The sequence below is a fragment of the Lipophrys pholis genome (genome assembly GCF_963383615.2).
Source record: "Lipophrys pholis genome assembly, chromosome: 13".
In the NCBI taxonomy this organism is placed as follows: domain Eukaryota; kingdom Metazoa; phylum Chordata; class Actinopteri; order Blenniiformes; family Blenniidae; genus Lipophrys; species Lipophrys pholis.
The window spans coordinates 24,637,908-24,658,001 of record NC_137632.1 but is presented as its reverse complement, the minus strand read 5'-3'; the positions used below and the strand labels follow the sequence as shown (position 1 = coordinate 24,658,001).

The 20,094-nt window shown below is 44.1% G+C and overlaps 1 protein-coding gene across 1 annotated transcript in view; it reads right to left on the bottom strand.

The window, feature by feature from the left end:
* Nucleotides 1-19,008, bottom strand: part of kcnh3 (potassium voltage-gated channel, subfamily H (eag-related), member 3) — a gene marked incomplete at both ends in the record, with an annotated part of 148,162 nt that extends 129,154 nt beyond the window's left edge. The window contains one exon of the mRNA XM_080478226.1: nucleotides 18,933-19,008. Within this exon, the coding sequence (XP_080334352.1) occupies nucleotides 18,933-19,008 (76 nt within the window). The remainder of the gene's footprint in view (nucleotides 1-18,932) is intronic.
* Nucleotides 19,009-20,094: the final 1,086 nt, after the last annotated feature.

Sequence of the window (20,094 nt, the reverse complement as noted above, 5' to 3'; positions counted from 1 at the left end):
ACATGGTGGCCCCGTAGTGGTACGACTCGCGGTCTGTATTCTAGTTTTATCGTCCATATCAGTAGTTTTATAGTTGAGACTCACCCCTGATAGCATCCGATGCGTCATCAGTCCATGCGGATGTCGGGTGCTCTCCATTTTCTTCACGTTTATAGTGTCTTGTTCTCTGCACACACATCTGTGTAGTTTCATTACAAAATCAAGCAACAGCGCCCTCCAGTGGCCTGGCATACTAACTCCATCGTTGTCGCTGTGTCCGCTGCTGCAGTTTGTAAACGCACTCCTTTTTTTTTTAACGGATTAGGTGTTGTCACGTGAAACGTTGTGTAAACGGGGCCTGAGACAGAAGTTATCGGATTAAGGACTGTTGCTCACAACACCTGGCAGAAGGAAAGATCACCAGTGCATTAGAAGGACAATATTTACAAAACCAAAGTAAACCGAGATGGATGTTGGGATAAAACTGGAGTTCATAAAGAAAACCACTGGACACACAGGGAGAACATGCAAACAGGAACAAAAGAGGAAAACTGTACAGGTAAAGAGAGAAAGATGTACAAAATCTACAGATTGAGCTCGATGTTGCTCATTAGTTTAAATGCTCAGCTGAAGGTCGGTACTTGTACTCCTCCCTTAAAGAAGTGGTGTGGGTGCATTCCGATGTTAGATTTATTTTGTGTATTCTTCTCATTTTATTTAATGGGAAGTACTTAATGCATGAGATGAACTTAATGCACGTATGTTTGGTTCCCACACTCGATTTGCAGGACTTGGAGAGAGAAGTCAAATATCAGATTGATTAATTTAGTGCTGAGAGAATTGATTGATTGATTGATTGATTGATTGATCAGAATAAATTTGACAGGATTGCAGCTGTGTTAATAAATTGTATTTGTGTTTTAGGGTGTGAATAACAATCTAAATACATTTTTACAGGCCCAAATTCTTTTGAGATTGTATCACATAGTAATTTCATTTTTAATGTCTTCGTTATTATTTCATGTATAAAAGCAGAGTGGACGTTGGACAAAAATAAAGGGCAACAACCTGAGCTCCACATAACGTTTAACAAGCTGGAAATGATGCGTCACAGCTCCTTCACATCATTTCCCTCCATCTGCAGCCGCTTCATCCTTCTCCCTGCATACCGGTTCGCCGTGCAGTTCCATACATGAGGATGTAAATTATCAATGCTTCCATTAGCCATTAATTCCACCTTTTATTTTCATTTTCAGCAAAGATCAGTGACACTGAAAAAGCACGGAGTGGCTGTTTTCTCCACACAGACGGGACCTTCTCCTCCACACACCATTAGTTGTGTTTGGCATTTCATTAAATATCAGCCTGTAATTGAATTGTCAGAAGCTTCACGACGCCCGTGGCACTTCAACAAACCCAATCAGGGCAGACCCCGCACCGAAGTTTTGCTTATCCATTTGACAAAGTGCCATAATTGCGTCATTAATGACTCAGGCGGGCTATATTAAGCAAGGTGGTAATAATGCAAATGGCGAGTGGCCAAGAATGAAACAGGCAAACGCACATACAAGGTGTGCGTGGACAGAGCCGGATTCACGCACGCAGCCAATTAGTTTGACGGGGGAGAGCGGCGAAGTTGAGCGTCAGTCACTGTTGCTTCTCCCTGCAGCTGACAGCTCAGTATAAGAAGGAAATGAGAGGGAGTAAAATAGATATACCTCCCGAGGTGAAGACACAGAACCGCGCACGTGGGGAATACATACATTTACATATTCTGCAGGGATAAAGTCACATGTAGCCACGCCGCAAACAAAAACACTTGAATGAAGCGCGGTCCGATCTTTAGCGGAGGTCTTATTTGAGATGCCGACATGCCCAAAACCGAGGGAATAATAGAATCTGGGGGGTGTTTGACCGGAGCAGAAAACGTGGATCCCTATAAAGACACTTTGGAGCTCTGGGGAAACACATCGAGCCGAGTGATGTTTATTTAAAACATATTTCCTTATAATGTAACTTCAAAAAGAACTGAAGGTAGATAACAACTAATCGTGAAACTGTAACTGTTAAGACAACAGGTGAAAGTAACGACGGAAACTCTGTTTCCTCAACGTTTCAAATGAAAACGCATTGTTAATGACTCAGAACATGTTTCACACTGAAATGGCAGGAATGCTGAAAACAATGTAGTTTTCATGTTGGGCCACTAGGTGGTGGTGTTGGTTGTTTCTGTAATGAAACCACACGCAGCAGAGAACAATACCCAAGAAACATTAACAATGGGAGAACACAGACATTCACATGGAGAGACGACCAATTTGGATTGTTTTGAATTGAATTAAAAAGTTTATTTCGGATACGTGGGAACACATGAAATTATTCAAAAACACACAAAACAAATAAACATAACATAGTAAAGCAAAGCAACAAAATAGGTAGATAAATAAATAATACCCAGTCATTCAACACCAGAGTGGTTATTTATGTTCATATTTAGAAAAAATATATATCCAAATTAACAAAAAAAGAATAAATAAATATTATATTAATTTATATAGATAAATAATAAATCATTATTACACCAGTGTCACAGCCTGTCCTCCTCCCTTTACTTATTGAAAACCCCAGAGTCGGCGCATTTTCAAAAAGTTGCGTTTTCCCCGGTTTCCACATTTTTGACTCTTTCCATCTTTGGAAGCCGTTTTTGAAAAAGCATTTTCAGGGGCTCCGAGCGCAGCTGTCGTCTTCTCTCAGACCAATACATTTTTTTAAAGAGCTGGCTGAGATCGTCTACGTTGGCGCTCGGCGGCCCGGTGAAGTCGACCTCGGTCCACTAACAGGTGCGCGGGCACTCGCCGCGAGCAGCTGCCACTCCCAGAGCTCTGCCACGGACAACTCCATCGTTTATTGAAGCGCTGCTTAGTCACCGGCCTTTTGATGCTGGAAAAGAGGGAGACGGGGCCCGCCGCCTCTCCAGAGTCAATATTTGCTACAATTACACAAAAGCAGGAAGCGATAGCAAACTGGAGAGTAGCGGAGGGGCTAATGATGCAATATAATAGTCATCGGCAATCCGAAGACAAACAAGCGGACGAGGACATTCACTGACTGACAGTCGAGCCTTATCATTCGCACGCAGTATCGCCGAAACACGGAGGCACAACTGGATTAAAAAAGGTGCTCGGAGGCTGAGATGCCACCTCCGGAGCCGCCGACGCTGAGGAGGTAGAGAGTGACGGTCCCCCGGCGCTCGCTGCCAGCTCCTTTTTGGGTCACTTGGCTCTGACACGGTGTTTGTCGACTGTCGACTGACTGACTGACTGAAGAGACTCCAGCTGCCGTGCTTCACTTTTAACTTCCCCCCTGGCTCTATGCCAAACCGCTGCCTTCATCCTGCTCTCTTGAAGCCTTTTCAACTCACAACCACTTTGTCTTTAAGCCCAACCACACGGACTTCACTGAGGGGAAACATATAAATATATCACTATTGAACCGATATCATCACGGTGGTCTGCATCAGTCAAACACATGCAGTACTCTGGCTATCGTCTTGGTCGTGACCGATTAAAGATTCGGTCTCATCTTGGTCTTGGGAAAATCTTGTCTTGAGCTTGACTTGGTCTTAATGTATTTTCTTGACTATTGAGCGCACCTGAATATAAGCCGCACCCACCAAATTTAAAAAGAAAACAAAAAACAAAAACACTGTACATATATAGGCGGCACTTGTCTATAAGCCACAGGTGTCCACGCTGCAACGGCATGAATTTCACAGTGGGATTGCAGGTTTTTTATTAAGAAAAAACATGTTTTAAACAGCTTCTGTGGTGGGGAGGTAGACGGGAGAGAGAGAAAGAGAGAGAGAGAGAGAGAGAGAGAGAGAGAGAGAGAGAGAGAGAGAGAGAGAGAGAGAGAGAGAGAGAGAGAGAGAAGGCAAGTGAATTATAGAAAAGGAGGAAGATTTTCCTCTGAGGAGGACGATTGGCTGGCTGTGGAGCGCAGCAATGTCGGAGTTACGTGAGTCACCTGAACGCATCACCCATGTATCGACAACATGAAGCTCATTAACCCATAAAAAGTATATTCTATTTTAACAACCGTATCAATCCCTTTGGAGCAATTTTGACCAAATGACCTGTCGATTGCAGCCAAGATTTGAACCATGACCTTCTCACTGTGAGGCGAGAGCGCTAACCACTGTCCCACTAGTTAAAAAGACTGTCATGGAACCGATCGCCACAAGCGGGCGCTACAACGCCATCAGACAGAAGTGTACAGTTTAAAAACAACATGGTGGGGAGTCTGAGAAATGTTCCTGAACAAAACTCTGACAGTACTTTCCCTTGGAGCTCAGTTTGACCTCCAGCGCTCCCGTCGTCAATAAAAAGGAGATTTAGTGTGATAGTGACTATTAAGGCGCAAGCTTTGGTCGAAACAGTGAGCTGAGACAATGCAACAAGTTCTCAAAAACTGTAACTACTTTTTAATAACAATTTTCTAAATTAATTGGTAACCAGTGAATTAATACCAAAGAATAATTCATCATGATATTTTAATAGAAAATGCTCCAGTACCTTCTTTCTTTTTCAGCTGGACACAGCATGGTTTTGTATATTTAAGCCACCAATGGTTCATCAGTTCCAGCTCTTGGCTATCTCTTTAGCCTCCTAATAAGCTGTTACCATTTCACTGAAAGCCTGTTTACCGGAGGAAGACCGCCTTGTTAATCCAGAATAACTCGGTCCTCGCTAAGTAACAGGAAATTGATTAGCCCGTATACAGAGCAGCTCTGGTGTATTAGCGTATGAAAAACAATTAAAGCTTTCAGTTCCCCTAAACTCAATTAGGGCAGTTCGATGGAATAAAGGACCTTTGAAAAAACAGCAACAGTAATTGACCTTAACAAGATCAAGTGTCTACAGTAGCAAACGTCTGACAATGGGCATAGCAACGGCAGCATCTTGAGCTACATACTAATGTCATTGTCAAACTAACCTGGTGTCATTTCAGTAGATCGACGTAGATTCTATTAGGGTTCTCCTTTTTAGTCACTTTGGATAAAGCCTCTGAGCTCCCTAATCTCTAATCCTGCGGTGGTCAATATTTGAGGCAGCATCTGTGCAGTCATCAGTTCATCTGGAGTTACCTCGGTTAGTTGGTAGTTGCAGATTGGTGACTTTGAGTCTGTTTTCGGAAGTTCTCAGGTTCGAATCCCACTGCTGATGTCTTACCACTGTGGGCTCTCGAGCAAAGCTTTTGGACCTCTGCTCCCCAAACACTCGATACGAGCCATTTCTTCATACAAGGTCCATGACCAGTTGAATAACTCGAGTTAACAAGTAAATTACAAGTACAGACTTTGCAGTGTAAAATGTGGCCTAGAATATGTATCGTCTTCAAACGTTTGCAAGTTCTAATACCACTGCCGATCAATGTCGGTCCCTAAACAAGACCCCCGAAGAGTTACAGCTAAGTATGAATAGTATTGGTTAAATCCAACAGGATCAATAAAGTACCCATTACTTTGTTATTGCGTCATTGGAAAGATGTTACCACAATTTCCGGACTATTGAGCACACCTGAGCCGCACCCACCAAATTTAAAAAGAAAAAAAAAAAAAGTTGGGAGTTACGTGATGCATGTGACTCATGTATTGGCGGCACGAAGCTCGTGAACCCGGAAAAAAACCTGAATTAGCCGCGTTGTTGTTTAAGCCGCAGGGTTCAAAGTGTGTGAATAAAGTAGCAGCTTATAGTATGGAAATTACGGTACTTATGTCTGACCCCTTTCAGGAGGACGGATGCTTTGTTTACCTGACAACATTGTGTTTACCTGACAACATTGTGTTTACATGACAACATTGTGTTTACATGACGACGGTGCTCATCGTCACTGAAAACAACTTTTTGACAACCCTCCGTCTCCATGGAAACCGGGAAAACGTAACTCTTATGAAATGCTGCAAATGTACATGTGCATCCCTTCCATAGTAAATAGTTCTGCAGATGCGAAGTGAATTAAAAATATCAATGTTTAGTTGGAACTTTTCACCATCTTCTTGGAGGCTTGGCCCGATTGGAGCCTCTTGCGTACTAGTTTTGGCCCACGGGCCTCATGTTTGACACCCATGTATTAAAGGATCGACTAGTCTTGGTGGTTCACCGTGTTGAATCTCGACTTTGAGCCTCGTTGGAGGTCAGGTTCAAATCCAGAAATGGCTTCCAGAGTAAAAAGTAGCAAACTGATACCAGTTGCAGTGACGACCGCTAAGTAAGCGAGCGGGTAAATAAAAGAATATTTCCAAAGCCCGTCTTCTGTGACTTTGACTTTCCCCTTGCCCCTGCTCATGCATACATTTGCATCCTCAACAGATTAACATCCTATGGCTCTACATGAGTCCATATGTGCTGCTGCTGTACGCGTGGCTGCAGGGCTTCTTCAATTTCAGACTAAGAGGCGTGAGGATGCCCTTGGGACCGTCACGCTCCATCTGCTGACTTCTGTACATCCCATTGCGCAGCGTGTCGCCGCGACGACCGCCGCCACACATACCCTGGAAGACATCCCTCTCATGTACGACTAAAGTGTCTCCTCGTGTCCGCGCAGACCGTCCAGGCGCCTCGCGCCACGTACCTGTGTCGTTGGCCGTGTCTCCTTTAAGCTGCTTGTTCCACCTCATCAGGTCAAAATATGAAACCGCCCTCTGATCCGTGCTGATCCGAGGTGCAGTGACTCATACATCAAACGGTGCTGGCATCTTCTTCAAAGCAGCTCTCATGTCTTCCCGGTGCGAGTATTCCTAGTTAGACACAGTATTTCGCCACATTTAAATGTAAAGGGCTGGAAATGACATAATTACAGTATGGATGGGCGGCTTGGTTCTGGCTCAGCTGCCACTCCCGCGCGCTGTTAGTGGAGTAGATCGAGGGATTTCTTGCTGATGCTCAGAGGCACACTTTTCAGTTTGCCATATGGTGTAGTTGTTTGCATAGCTGGAGGTGGGAATTAAACATGGCTGTTGATTTTTTATATCTTTTTCAGCAGTTAGGAACAAGGGGAGGAGGCCGCACAGTGAGATCCTGGTCATTGCTCTGGATTCAAAGTGAGAAAATCCCTGGATCAAGCAGTTTTCCATTTTCACTTGAAACGAAACGTAAAACTGCAAACTTTCGTTGTACATTGGGCGTCCAGTTACACATCAATGGTGTTTGGAGACACATTTAGAAAATAATTGGTAGTTTTATTTTGACAATCACTGTAAAAACAATCCAATTTCGTCGTCTGTCCATAGAAGTGTCCGTGTGCTCTCATTGTTAATGCTTACAGCGTATTATTCTCTGCTGCATGTGTGTGTGGTTTCAGTGCAAAAAAAAAGAAACAACTGCACCCACTAGTGGCCACACATGAAAACAACATATTTTTTCAGAGCTTCTGTCATTTGCAATTAAACAGACACCATTTTCAAAACTTTGCCATGTAGATGGAAAACATTTCCAAGTTGAAAACTCCAAAAATTACGTGTTTCAATTGAAATGTTGTCTTTTAAATGGGGCCTAAGTCTGGAAAACCAAGGCGATGAGGAGAAGTCTCTATGTGAAGCCAACTTTAATGATTTTTAAATACTCATTTTATTAATTATCCTCTACATGAGCAGCCAGGCATGGTGGACAACTGATTTTTTTTGAATAATTTAGGAGTATTACTACACAAAGAAGGCAAATAACACATTTATGAAAAAAAACAAACAAAGTTTCTGAATTCATGGCAGCTTCTAGAAGACAAACGTCTTTTTAGCTCCAGTTTTTACATTACTTACTGAAAACTGATTTAAAGCAGTGTCTTCTTTGCTGTGTAGGGGTAAAACATGACGCAACCACGTCTCAAGTTTAGAAAAAAGTCTTGTGATGACGGATCGATGGATCTGGTCAGTTGGTGCAACAATTAGCAAATTCCTCACTCGACTTGCCAAAGAGACAAAACACACATTTGTTGATTTCAATGTTCTTTAAATGGGCTCGCACCCAAACCAGTGTCCACCACTGAGCAGAAATCCTTTGAAAACATTTCCTGGGAAGACATTACAGGGCCAGTTCTTTCCGTGTCCGTCCTTGGGCTGCAATTCATCTGTTACCTATTTGAAGGTGTTACTCCGGAGCAGACGATCGTACACCCCCCCCCCCCCACACACACACCACCCTAGTCGCTTCACCTCTATCACTTTCATTTACTGCCATTACAGTCCAGAAGTCCGCTCATCTCCTCCTGCACTCTCAAGTCTTTTGCTTCGCTCATTTCTTACGCACATGGTGACATCCTCATCGGCCACCTGGCTCGGCGTCTATTTCTAGCTCTGTATGCTTCTGTCGCTCTCTTCCCCTCTCTGCCTCCTTTTAGAGGCCAATCTATCCATTAGTTTGTCCGTCCTCTGTTTGTTCTCCACGCAAAAAAAAAAAACAACCCAAAAAACAAAATTGTTCCAATTATGGTTTGGACGAGTAGGAAACTAAAAGCTTACAGGGCACACGCAGGTTGGGTGACCTGTGTGAAGCTGAACAAACAAAGCTGAACGATTCAGTGATGGAAACATTCTAGTTGACATTCTGACATGCGTTTTTCTTCGACTCGTTTCGGGTGCGTTGGAGGTGGCCCGACGCCGACTCTGACGCCGACGCCACAGGCACGAACGTTAACTTTGAGTGTTTCATGATGTCAAGATTTTGACGTTTCATGAAACCTTTAACCCTCCGACTTGGTTCGTTCCACGGTGCGTATCTTTATCTTTCTTCCTCTTTGTGCCTGGACAAGTCTTTCCAAAAAGAGAGAAAGAAAGAGAGAGAGAGAAGAAAGAAATAAAGGAATAAAAAAGAAAGAGAAGAAGAGAAAACAGAAAGAGGAAGAGAGAAAAAAGAGAAAGAAAGAAAGACTTGAAAGAAGGAAAGAAACTGAGAGAAAATAAAAAACAAACAAACAAACAGAGTCCAAAATAATCCATGTAGAAAGATGTTGACCCCTCGGTTCTTTGTATCTCACATTTGTCTTATAAAAACCTGCGTTCTGCTGCGATACGATCCGACTGCCGCCACAATAAAGCGTCTCCGTTAGCAGGTGGGAGGCAAAAGCATCGGCATTGATCTTCCAACAGACGGCGATTGTAAATAATACATGACTGTTTGGGTTTCTATTGATCACAACACTCCCACAACCCTCAGAAGTACAGCCTTCTCGCAGCCGAGAACCATGTGTGTGTGTGTGTGTGTGTGTGTGTGTGTGTGTGTGTGTGTGTGTGTGTGTGTGGACTCATATTTATCCATATTACAGGGACCGAAGCCTGTTTCCACACTCACATGACGGACAACAGTCACCAGTGTTTGGATTTAAATACGGTGAAGCAGGAACTCGGCTGATGATGGGAAATAAGTAGTTAGAGGTGATTTTGATGTCAGATTGGAAGATTTGGAAAAGTTTTTCATTTGAAATACTTTACCAATGACCCCGCAACAAACAAAAGACTTGTGATCTTACCGGCTGCCCCTCTGCTCTCCACGGTGTCTTTAGGTTGCGCACGGTAACTTTTATACATTTTATTTTAAAGTGGCATTTCGGTAAACCTTTTTCTGTGGCGGCATCTCAACCGAGCAGTGGGGGAGTGTTTACTTTGCAGACTTAAAGGCACAGCTGTGCACCCGGAAGATCCCACAGGTGTTCCTCATCAGCCAATCAGAGCAGCTCATATATCTCCAGATCAGTTTGACTTGGGCTCCGTTCATACTGCAGGTCTTGATGCTCAATTCTAATTTTTTTGCTGGTATCGGATTTTTCTTCTTTTGCTCTTTACATTCTAAACAAGACCTCTATCAGACTGACGCGTGAACTTGTTGGGACCCAACGGCTTCGGGCCCCAGAGCTCAGAAGACGCTGTTGACAGAAGTAAATATGGACGCCACGCCAGTCAGCGTCAGGGTTGCCATATTTGACTCACTCTTTCCAAGCCAAAACAACGTAAAACCCAAACACCTCAATAAAAACCAGCCCAAATCTCAGCCTGTGTAGAAATCATGTTAAAACCATAAAACTATTATATGTGTAGTAAAGAACACGCCATCAACACAAAAAATGCATGAAAAAAACAAAGTTGAAATGTAAGAGAGTTTTGCTCCCCAATTGGGGGATACCCGCCATATCTGGCAACACAAGTCAGCGTGCAGATCCATTTTGTACTGGTTGTTAAACACGAGCCGACAAAATCCAGACAACAGGAGGAGGAAAAGAAGAAGGATGAGGAATGACGTCACACGTCGATGACGAAGCAGTTGCATGAAGAACAATATCTGAATTGGTACCAGATACGATGGAGGCCTGGGTCTGGTGTGGAAAATTTAGAATTGGAGCTTTGACACGACCACAGAACAGGCCGGATATGAGTCGCTGTGAGAAAAAAATCTGAATTGGGTCTCATTTCCCTGCAGTGTGAACGAGGTCTTGATAATGTCTTCATCACTTCAGGCCACGTTTAACCCAGACTTGGGTGTTTACAAAAACGGATAGTTCCCCCTCTACGTTTTCGAAAATGACATCGTTCACACCAGACAGCTTTTCCAAGAAAATTCACTCTTAACACGTTGAGATATCACCGCTGTCATTCGTTTTCATTGTCATGTAAACGTGGCCCCTACAATCATTACTCTCTGCGCTCAAACCTGCACGTCCCGTCCATTTTTCAACTCGACGCCTATTTTTTCATTTGGACGTTATCTGCCAATGCTACACACCTCTTCAGCGTCCGTCACCCCGCGGATATCTCTGGCAACTTCCTGCTCCTCTCTCCCAGCGGCGATAACACGAGGCAGATTATGACTCGGAGCGCTGAGCTCAGTTACAAACAGTCACACTGCCGGCAGGGAAATAACATCAGCTGTAGTAATGCACCTGTCAGCTGATTCATCTTGTTTTTAAGAGGCGATGCAAAGAGTACTGACCTTTAGTTACTTGCCGATACGTGTACTTATCAAGTGCCATTGTGCCGAATATGAATTAGGCGATATGCGATGGCGATGCACAGCATCTGTGTCGAAGCTACGTCAGCCAAGAAGGTTCCAGGAAACGACTCCGCCTCCAGTGCACATTGCGTACTACAACTGTGTAGCGTGTACACGCAGCGCTATGCGTACTGTACATGCATACATGCCTCATGCTAATGCGTTTTCTTTGCAAATGCATTCCCCAGCTGTAATGAAATCACAAATTTCGAACTTCATTTGTAAATTTCATTAAGGCCAATACGAGGGATGGGAATTGATAAAATTTTTGCGATTCCGAGTCCATTTTCGATTGTGCTCAAGGATTCGGTTCTTTATCGATTCTCATCGGATCAAAAACACAACTTTCCTTCATTAGCGTTATAATTGTGGTTTAATTTATCCAGCTGATACGTATCTGCTTTTCTCAAATCGCCAATGTGTCTCCACACAGAGCTGTACATGCTTTCTTTTTTCAAACATTCGGCGTGAAGATGTAACGACTCCTCCAACGCCACGAAATGGGAACCAAGCCTCACCCCTATGAGGCCGAACACTTCATCTGCTCCTGGCTGACGAGGAGCCAGGAGGGAGCTTTGAACACAGGGGTGCCACAGGGGACGGACACACACACACACACACACACACACACACACACACACACACACACACACACACACACACACACACACACACACACACACACACACACACACACACACACACACACACACACACGAGAGAGAAGACGTGGTCTCGCCACTAGTCTGTGCCGTCACACAAACACACGCACCGGCAGACACACAAACACGGGCCGGGTGAAGCGGTGGCAGTCGTCCTCCCTGGAGCCTAAAGACACAGACAAACACACACGCACATTTTCTCACTTACACGTCGATGCTCAGGCACAATGCGAGGTGAATAAAAAAAGAAGCGGGTGGCAGGGAGTTAAGTAGGAAGGGAGGGATGTTAGATAATCCGTCATGTCGCTCTGCCATTACAGAGTCGCACCTCGCTTCTCTGCGAAAGGGACGATTGAGCTCCGTGGCACCATGAGAATTATGAGGGATGACAGAAGACTTAGTCAAATAAATCTTTAACATGAGCAACGCTGTGCTACACAAGTGGCTTAAAGTGGCTGAAAATGGAAAACTTTGTCTTCTGGGTGTCCATTTACACGGCAGCGGTCCTCAGAGACACTGAAAATGCAACTTTTTGAAAACGCTGCACATGCTCAGTAGGTGGCCAATCAGAACAATCAGTGCCGTGACTCCCAGCCCATATTCTCGAGGAACTTAGTAGTTTTATTTTGACAGTCACCGTAATAACAATCCAACTTGGTCCACTAGAATGTCTCCCATTGTTAATGTTTAGAGCGTATTGTTCTCTGCCTCGTGTGTGTGGTTTCATTACAAAAACAACCAACAGCACCCACTAGTGGCCAAAATGCTTCATCGTTTTCAGTGTTTCTGCAGTTTCTGTGTAAAAGAAAAACGTTTTCTGAAACGAAAACGATGCCTTTTTATTTAACCTGCAAACAGGGTCAAAGTCTTGTATTCACAGGCTTTTCTACACAGAACGTGCACACAGTCCGCATTTTAAACACACATTCAACAACACAAACTTTAAATTTACTCTTTTAAATATACTTCCAATAAAAGGTATGGGAACACGAAAACAAAACCATCACCACTCATTTCCACAAATGTCCAACCCGCAGTTGCCCAAATCGATCACACCAAAGTTGATATGTTTACATACAAAACAGAATTTGTCTCCATCAAACTGTCTTTATGTTTCCGAACTGACGTCATCTTGGGAAACCTGCCACAAGGGTTTCTGGGATATCAAAGATGGCGTCACGGCAGCTCAAGCCAAAATAATCTTCGACCAATTCAGCCCCCCAAAAAATCCAGACTTTCTCAAAAAAAAGAGTGTTCAATCCGCGAGAATAGTCTGAAATGTTGTGAAACGGATCGTAGATCGTTTTTCCAGTGCGAATCGAAATTAGGGGGAGATCGAGTGTACAAATGAAATCTTGAGACACGATGCCTCGGGAGTTTTCAGGAGTTCCCGTGACGCTAAGATGCCAACAAACCGGGGATGATCCGTGAAATTTAAATGCTGGAAATACGTGTTTGTATGACTGTAATGAGGAATTTCCTTCAGAAGGGTGTTGACAACGTATTAGAGATGGACATCAACAACTAAAACTGGATCCTACATGTTTCAGTTTTTCCCGTGTTTATTCTGGTTGAGTAACTTTAAGATGAAGTTACATAAACCTTTTCCAGTTCTGTCTCCTTTTTATGTAATACCGGCTCTTCTGTGTGCCACAGACATCCACATGCAACCACAACATCAAAATAGTTGGGAAAATGTGTAAAACTTAAAAAGTATGCCATTGTCTAGAAGAGTTCAAATACATTTGTTATGACAGGAGAAAATGGGCTTTCATCAACTCTTGTGTCGTTACTGATCATTGCTCAAGTGTATATTGCTCTTATCACCCTCAAGATGGATAAATGAGAATAATTTCTTTGATGTGTGGGGTTAAACTACCCCCTAAAGCCAAACGCTACAAAAATTGCTTTTAAAATATTGAAAATGTCACAAAACGAAAAACAAAAATTGTCCATTTTTGCACAAAAACTACTGCTAAGCTACCAGATCATGGTCATATTTTTAAAATTCATGTCACCTCTCCCAGTATTACACAACCAATTTCAACAAGATTGTGGTGAAATTAAAAGGAAAGTCATGGGAAGCTTTTCAACTTCATATGACCTGGAAAGGAAAACCCACTTTATTTAACTGCCATTTTCGAAAACCTCCTCCTGATTGGAAAAAGATCGAAGCGACAGTGCATTTAAATTTCCTTCTGGCTGACAGAGCAGATGAAGAGCGAGCTGCAGGAGGACCAGGAGGACCAGGAGGTCCACGTGACCCGAAGAGCTCCGGCCCCCTAACCTGATTAGGACCGAGCAAAGAGCCACTCAATTAATAGGACCAATTGAGTGGCGTAGTCGCACACAGCTGCTGCCTTTTCTGGAGAAAACAACGGCAAAGCAACCCTGACGGAAGAAGCGCTTCCTCGAAAAACAGCCTTTTGAAGCTTGATTGATGTCACTCAACGTGGCAGCATGTGAGAAATCACCGTCTTTATGACGCTTATCAACCCTAAGCATAACTCAGTCGTAGTAAAATCTATGATTATCAAACAGTATAAACATAAAATAATAGTGTTTCTTTGCATCAGGGGTCTCGAACTCAAATGATCATCTCATCGGAGAGCCACTTTAGTGTTGAAACAGCAACAAAGAAATAAAGAATTATTTCTCAGACTGTGCCCTTTTATTTAAATCATGGAGTGATGAAACAAAACTCAATATAGTGGGTGCCGATATCTTCACTTTTGAACACCTGTTTGAGGGCTTTCAATGAAATAGACAAACTAACGCGTTGTTCTTGATTTAAATTGCAAAGATTTTTGGGATCGCATTTAATAAAAAGTTGCCCTATTGCCAAACTTAAATTGTGTCCCTCAAGTTGTGGACCAGAATCACATAGGCCTGTAGTTTGAGACCCCTGGTTTAGACAAACAAGACTGTGAGTCTCTGCTCGGCAGATATTTGGGAGCAGCCACGCTGCCTGGTTGCTGTCGTCATGCGAACTCTCTCATCTCGAAGGTCGAAAGTCCCCAACTGGGAACTTTCCCAACTCCCAGCTGTCTGAAGGTGCCACGAGCATGATATTTTTGGTCAGTGTATCACTCTCCACGCCTTCCCCTTCATGCAATTCAGCAAACTATAGTACTAAATGACTTCATAGAGTCTTTACTTAAAAGCAAATACTTAAAGAAAATCAGCTAGAAGTAGAAGCAACGATAACTGTGTTATCTGGACGTCCTTCAACCTTCAGTCAGTTTGTTCCGCAGCTTTTAGCCCACGATTCGTTGTTTTCTTCATCACGGTCTCTCTGATTTTCTAGTTGTTGTGCACAATCTCAATAGATGGACGAGCAGAACAATGTTTTCCTCCGTGGCGTCACGACTCCCAGTCCGTATTCTCCTGGAACTTGGTAGTTTTATTTTGAGTCACTGTAAAAACCATCCAACGTGGGCGTCTGTCTACTAGAATGTCTGTTTGATGTGTGTGTGGTTTTCATTACAAAAACAACCAATAGCACCCACTAGTGGCCCAACAGGAAAACTACATCATTTTCAGAAACAACTTTTCTGAAATAAAAGTGCAAAACAGTATACTTTTTCTTGAAACGCTGAGCAAACTGAGGCGAAGTTGTATTCATGCATTACTTAGTCGAGTTGTTAGAATATGAAAATTTAGGGAACAAGAGCAGTCAGATTTCTGACCTCCGCCAAGGGAAGACATGGACACGGGGAAATGATACATATTCACATCGAGATCAACTCCCTTTATTCCTTCATTTAGTTTGGTGAACCCATGATTTAATTTCATAGATTGAAAGAACACAAGACAAGACAATACTGTTACCTTCTGTCCCGTTATTATCCGAACGGTAGTTGAGAAGCCCGGCTTATTATGGAGTTTCACTCACTTGTGGCTCATGTCTGCTGGTAACTAAAGATGTCTACCGGTCTAATTCTAATGTGGAGTTAGATAGAGGGAGAAGACAAGACGCTGGTGCTTCAGAATTGTGGTCATTTCACACACACACACACACACACACACACACACACACACACACACACACACACACACACACACACACACACACACACACACACACACACACACACACACACACACCTGCAGTATAGCACCGGAGTGCAACGGGACAACAAGAAACTGCACTTCCCAAAACCAAAACATGACTCCAACCTCCCACAATGCACTTGTGATTTAAAGTGACAGGCTTAGCATGTGACATTATATAGCGAAATGAAAATTTAGAACAATTATTTTTTAACTAAATCACCGCCTACATTCAATGGGTTCTTCCTTTGTTCAAAATGCACCTGTGTACCAATTCTCATGAACATCAGCTCATTAGGTTTTGAGATATCTCGTTAACAGACAGACAGACATATAAACGCAGGTGATTTATAACCTCCTTGGTGGAGATAATTATAACAAAATAAAGGATGGACATTGAAATGTTTAACTAGTTGTATGTGCAGCAGAAGTGGTTGCAGGGCTCCGGCACTGACTCTAATTTTTCCACGGTAACATCGTATAAGAACTGCAGAGGAGTTTCAGCTCCCTGGTTTGGTACTTTTCCTGCTGCACACTGTGAGGATGATGATTTAGCATCATACTGGTGGTCAACCGGGGTTGGAAGTACACACCTCCTGCCTTTTTAAAAAAATAGAATACATTTGCCCAGGTGTTGCATTCGAGACTTAATGAGTGCAGAGAGCAGAGCATTGACGTGTTCGACGTGACTCAGGCATGTGCAGCTTGGCGTCAGGGCCCGATACGACTGGCCTTTTTGTTTTTCTTCTTTTTTTTCTCCAATGAACCCTCTTTACCTGTAAACCAGAAGCATCGAGACACTTCGAGCTGTCGCTCTGCTCGGTGGAGACGTCAAACAGGGTGGCGCCGCAGCACAAAGCGAATAAAAGGGCTCTGACGAGTGAATACGAAGAGCTTTCAAGTATTGTTGTGGAAGAGATAATTGTGTTTGCTTCTTCACATGGTCATAATTGCAAACTGATTCACATCATAATTTAAAATATGTTTACACACGCACACGCACAAACGCGCACACAAACAAACAGAACAGTCTCTCTCCTGTTTTTTCTGGCGTAAAAAGTTTTAAATTGAGAGATTGACAGTCCCTATTTAGCTAAACTCCTGTTTACTGGAGGAGGAATCTATCAAAAGCAATTCCACACTGTTAATTTGAAAGCAACATGAAAGATGTCCCATCGACATTAGCCTGGATCCACAGTAATAGCAGAGTGACTTCACACTCACACACACACACACACACACACACACACACACACACACACACACACACACACACACACACACACACACACACACACACACACACACACACACACACACACACACACACACACACACACACACACACACACACACACACACACACACACACGTTTTAACGATGCACACACCATTTAAAAACACATCGCTGTCTCTCTGTCACATTCTGAGCCAAGACGTATTTATATTTAGACAAGCAAAAAATCCCTCTACTCTCCTCCTCCTCTTCCTCCTCCTCATGCTCTCCCATCCCTGCCCCCACAACCTCTCATTTCCACCCTCATCTTCCTCCTCCTCCTCTTCCTCCTCCACCGCCGAGAAGAAAAGGCCGCGATGAATTCTTGACATCCGTCGGTGTTAATTACAATGAGCACACATGCACCGCTGCAAACGTGCAATTATCAGCACCTCGGAGAGCGAAAGGCCTGTTGTTTGAGGGAGAAATTGCTACTGTTGGCTCGGACCACTTCTTCTTTTGGTGGTGATGATGATGATGATGATGATGATGATGATGATGATGATGATGATGATGATGATGATGATGATGATGGGCTAATCTAAAGGGCATAAATGTGATCATTTCTATTCTGGTGATCGGTGGGTCTCCACAGGAGCAGCCTTTCTGTATGTGTACGCATATCTGATGAATAATGCAGGCTGTGTACTGTCTGAGAGCCGGGGAACTTGTGAGTAGACATAAGGAATGAGTGTGAATACAGAGGGCAAGAGAGCACGAGGAGGTTTCTCCCCCCCCCCCCCCCCCCCCCCCCCCCCCCAACACAGACAAGTCACTTTGCCTTTCAAAGTGAGAGCATTTAAATGTCCTGCCGAGCCCCGCCGCTGCCTGGGTTTCGTCAGTGTTGTTGTGAGAGGGATGCAAAGGCGAGGAGAGGATTTGGAGAAAGCCTGAGCGAAGATCGGGATCTGCCTCTGAGCGACTCGCTTCCTCCCCGCTCGCATAATCTTCTCCATCACGCTGTCACACATAACTGGTTTAGAGGAGGGGAAAGACACTGGCTCGCCTCTCACACTCGCATAAACTCTCCGTCGCCCTGAATAATCAACGCAGAAGGAGACATGAAACGGCCCCAAACCGCGATATAAAGCATCTCTCACCAGCCGCCCACCTTCTCAGCATGGAGCCCAAACACACACGGGCTGCTCATCGCATCTGTTCACAAGACACCCTCGCCAAAGCCCAAGCCAAAACAGAAAAAAAGAAGCTTGAGCTGTACATCCTGACACCCCCCCCCCCCCCCCCCCAAACATCGTTTCAGTGTGAGGATGGAGGGGATGAGAATACGGCTGAATTTGTTCGGTGTAAAAAAGCGTTAAAAGAGTCTCACACTGGGAAAACACACTTTTCCTCTCAGACAACAGACAATCCAAACTGGAATGCAACAGGAGCCGTAAAACCACCACATTAAACTGAGCTGGAGCTGGGAAGCACATGCAAATGTCAACAGTTGGATTTAGTGTGTGCAGGTGCTTGTGTGATGCGTTGGCAAAAAAAAAAAAAAAAAAACTTCAATGTGACCTGGAAGTGGAATTGCGGGTAAACTTTTGAAGTCGTATCTGTCAGAACGGATCCTGCACCATCTCCAACCAACAACTTCTCACCGGTTTCAACCAAGAGAGCATGAAGACCAGGAGCAGAGACACCAGACAACGCCAGAAGGGAAATTCAAACCCCTGAAACACACTCGGGTAACCATTCAGAACCATTCAGAACCTGGCCCTGAACACACCAGAGTGGAGATCGTCAGTTGCTGCCTGATGCCATTCATGAGAATGAGAGAGTTTTAAAGTTGCATCTTTCTGAGACAGACAGCCTCGAACACAACCTCAGATGTGCCTCCATCCCAGGTTCGTCAACACGGTGCGTGCGTTTGGAAAGGGGGAAAACAGCTCTGGTGTGCGTAAAAGCGCTCGCGTTACTCACGGGTGCCATCGAAGCGGGTGGCTATGGTATCCAGGAAGGTGTTCTGCGGGGCCAGCAGCCCTCTCATAACCGGCATCCTGCTCCGGGTGGACTGGGTCCTCCTGCCTCGGCGCCCCGGGGCAGCGCTGGACTCCTGCTCGGAGCTGAAATTAGGCAGGAAGCGAGAGGTGCCCGGTGCGCATCCCAGCCCCTGGAGGAGCGCACCGATCCGAGAGACGCGCGGTGGCTCCACCTTGGCACCGCGGGGGTTGTGACCATAATCAACTCAGCGGAGAGCGAATGTGAACCGGGGGGGAAGCTCGTGTGCACCTCCGTCGGGGCTTTTCCCTTCTTTTTTTTTGTCTTTTTTTTGGTCAATTTTTATCCAGCAAAACCTTTAAGGCTTGTACGTGCGTCGTGTGTGTGCGGCGGAGAGAGAGATGTGGATGAACCGCAAGTTTTGCTGCTGATGGCGCGTGGAGGGAATCTTATAGAGTCAAGCTCCTCCTCAAGCTCTCTCTCTCTCTCTCTCTCTCTCTCTCTCTCTCTCTCTCTCTCTCTCTCTCTCTCTCTCTCTCTCTCTCTCTCTCTCTCTCTCGCTCGCTCGCTCTCCACACACCCTCTCCTCCGTTGCGTGGTTATCTGTGAGTCACGTGACTCCTTCCAGCAGGTCTCCTGCAGAAGCTTTAGTCCTGTTTCAAAGTGGAGACAACAAAGAGAAGAGATCCTGGAGCCTTTCACTCACCTCACCAAAATAACACAGGACACCAGGGAAGAGTGCAACAGGTCTTCATTTACTCTTTACATGACATGAAATCGATCATGCACTTACAGTAATTAGTATATGATTTACATTTTTTTGCACGAGGATTATTCGATTGGTCATTTATGATCGATATCGTTCCTGCGTCTCAGCTATTCTCCGGACTCCTCTACAATAGATGCGTCAGTTAAGAAAGTAGTGGGAAATAAACGGTCATATCTTATCTAAAGTCACATGTTGCCATCTTCTGGCTTTTAATAGAATACACCTTCTTTTTCAGGCTTTGGGCACAAAAATCATTCAAGAAAAAAAAAGAAACACTTTAAAAATTATTTTTTTTAATTCAGATGAGACCCGGATGTATGCAAGCAATTTACTGAAATAATACTTTTTAATTAATTGTAATTTTCTTCAGTTATA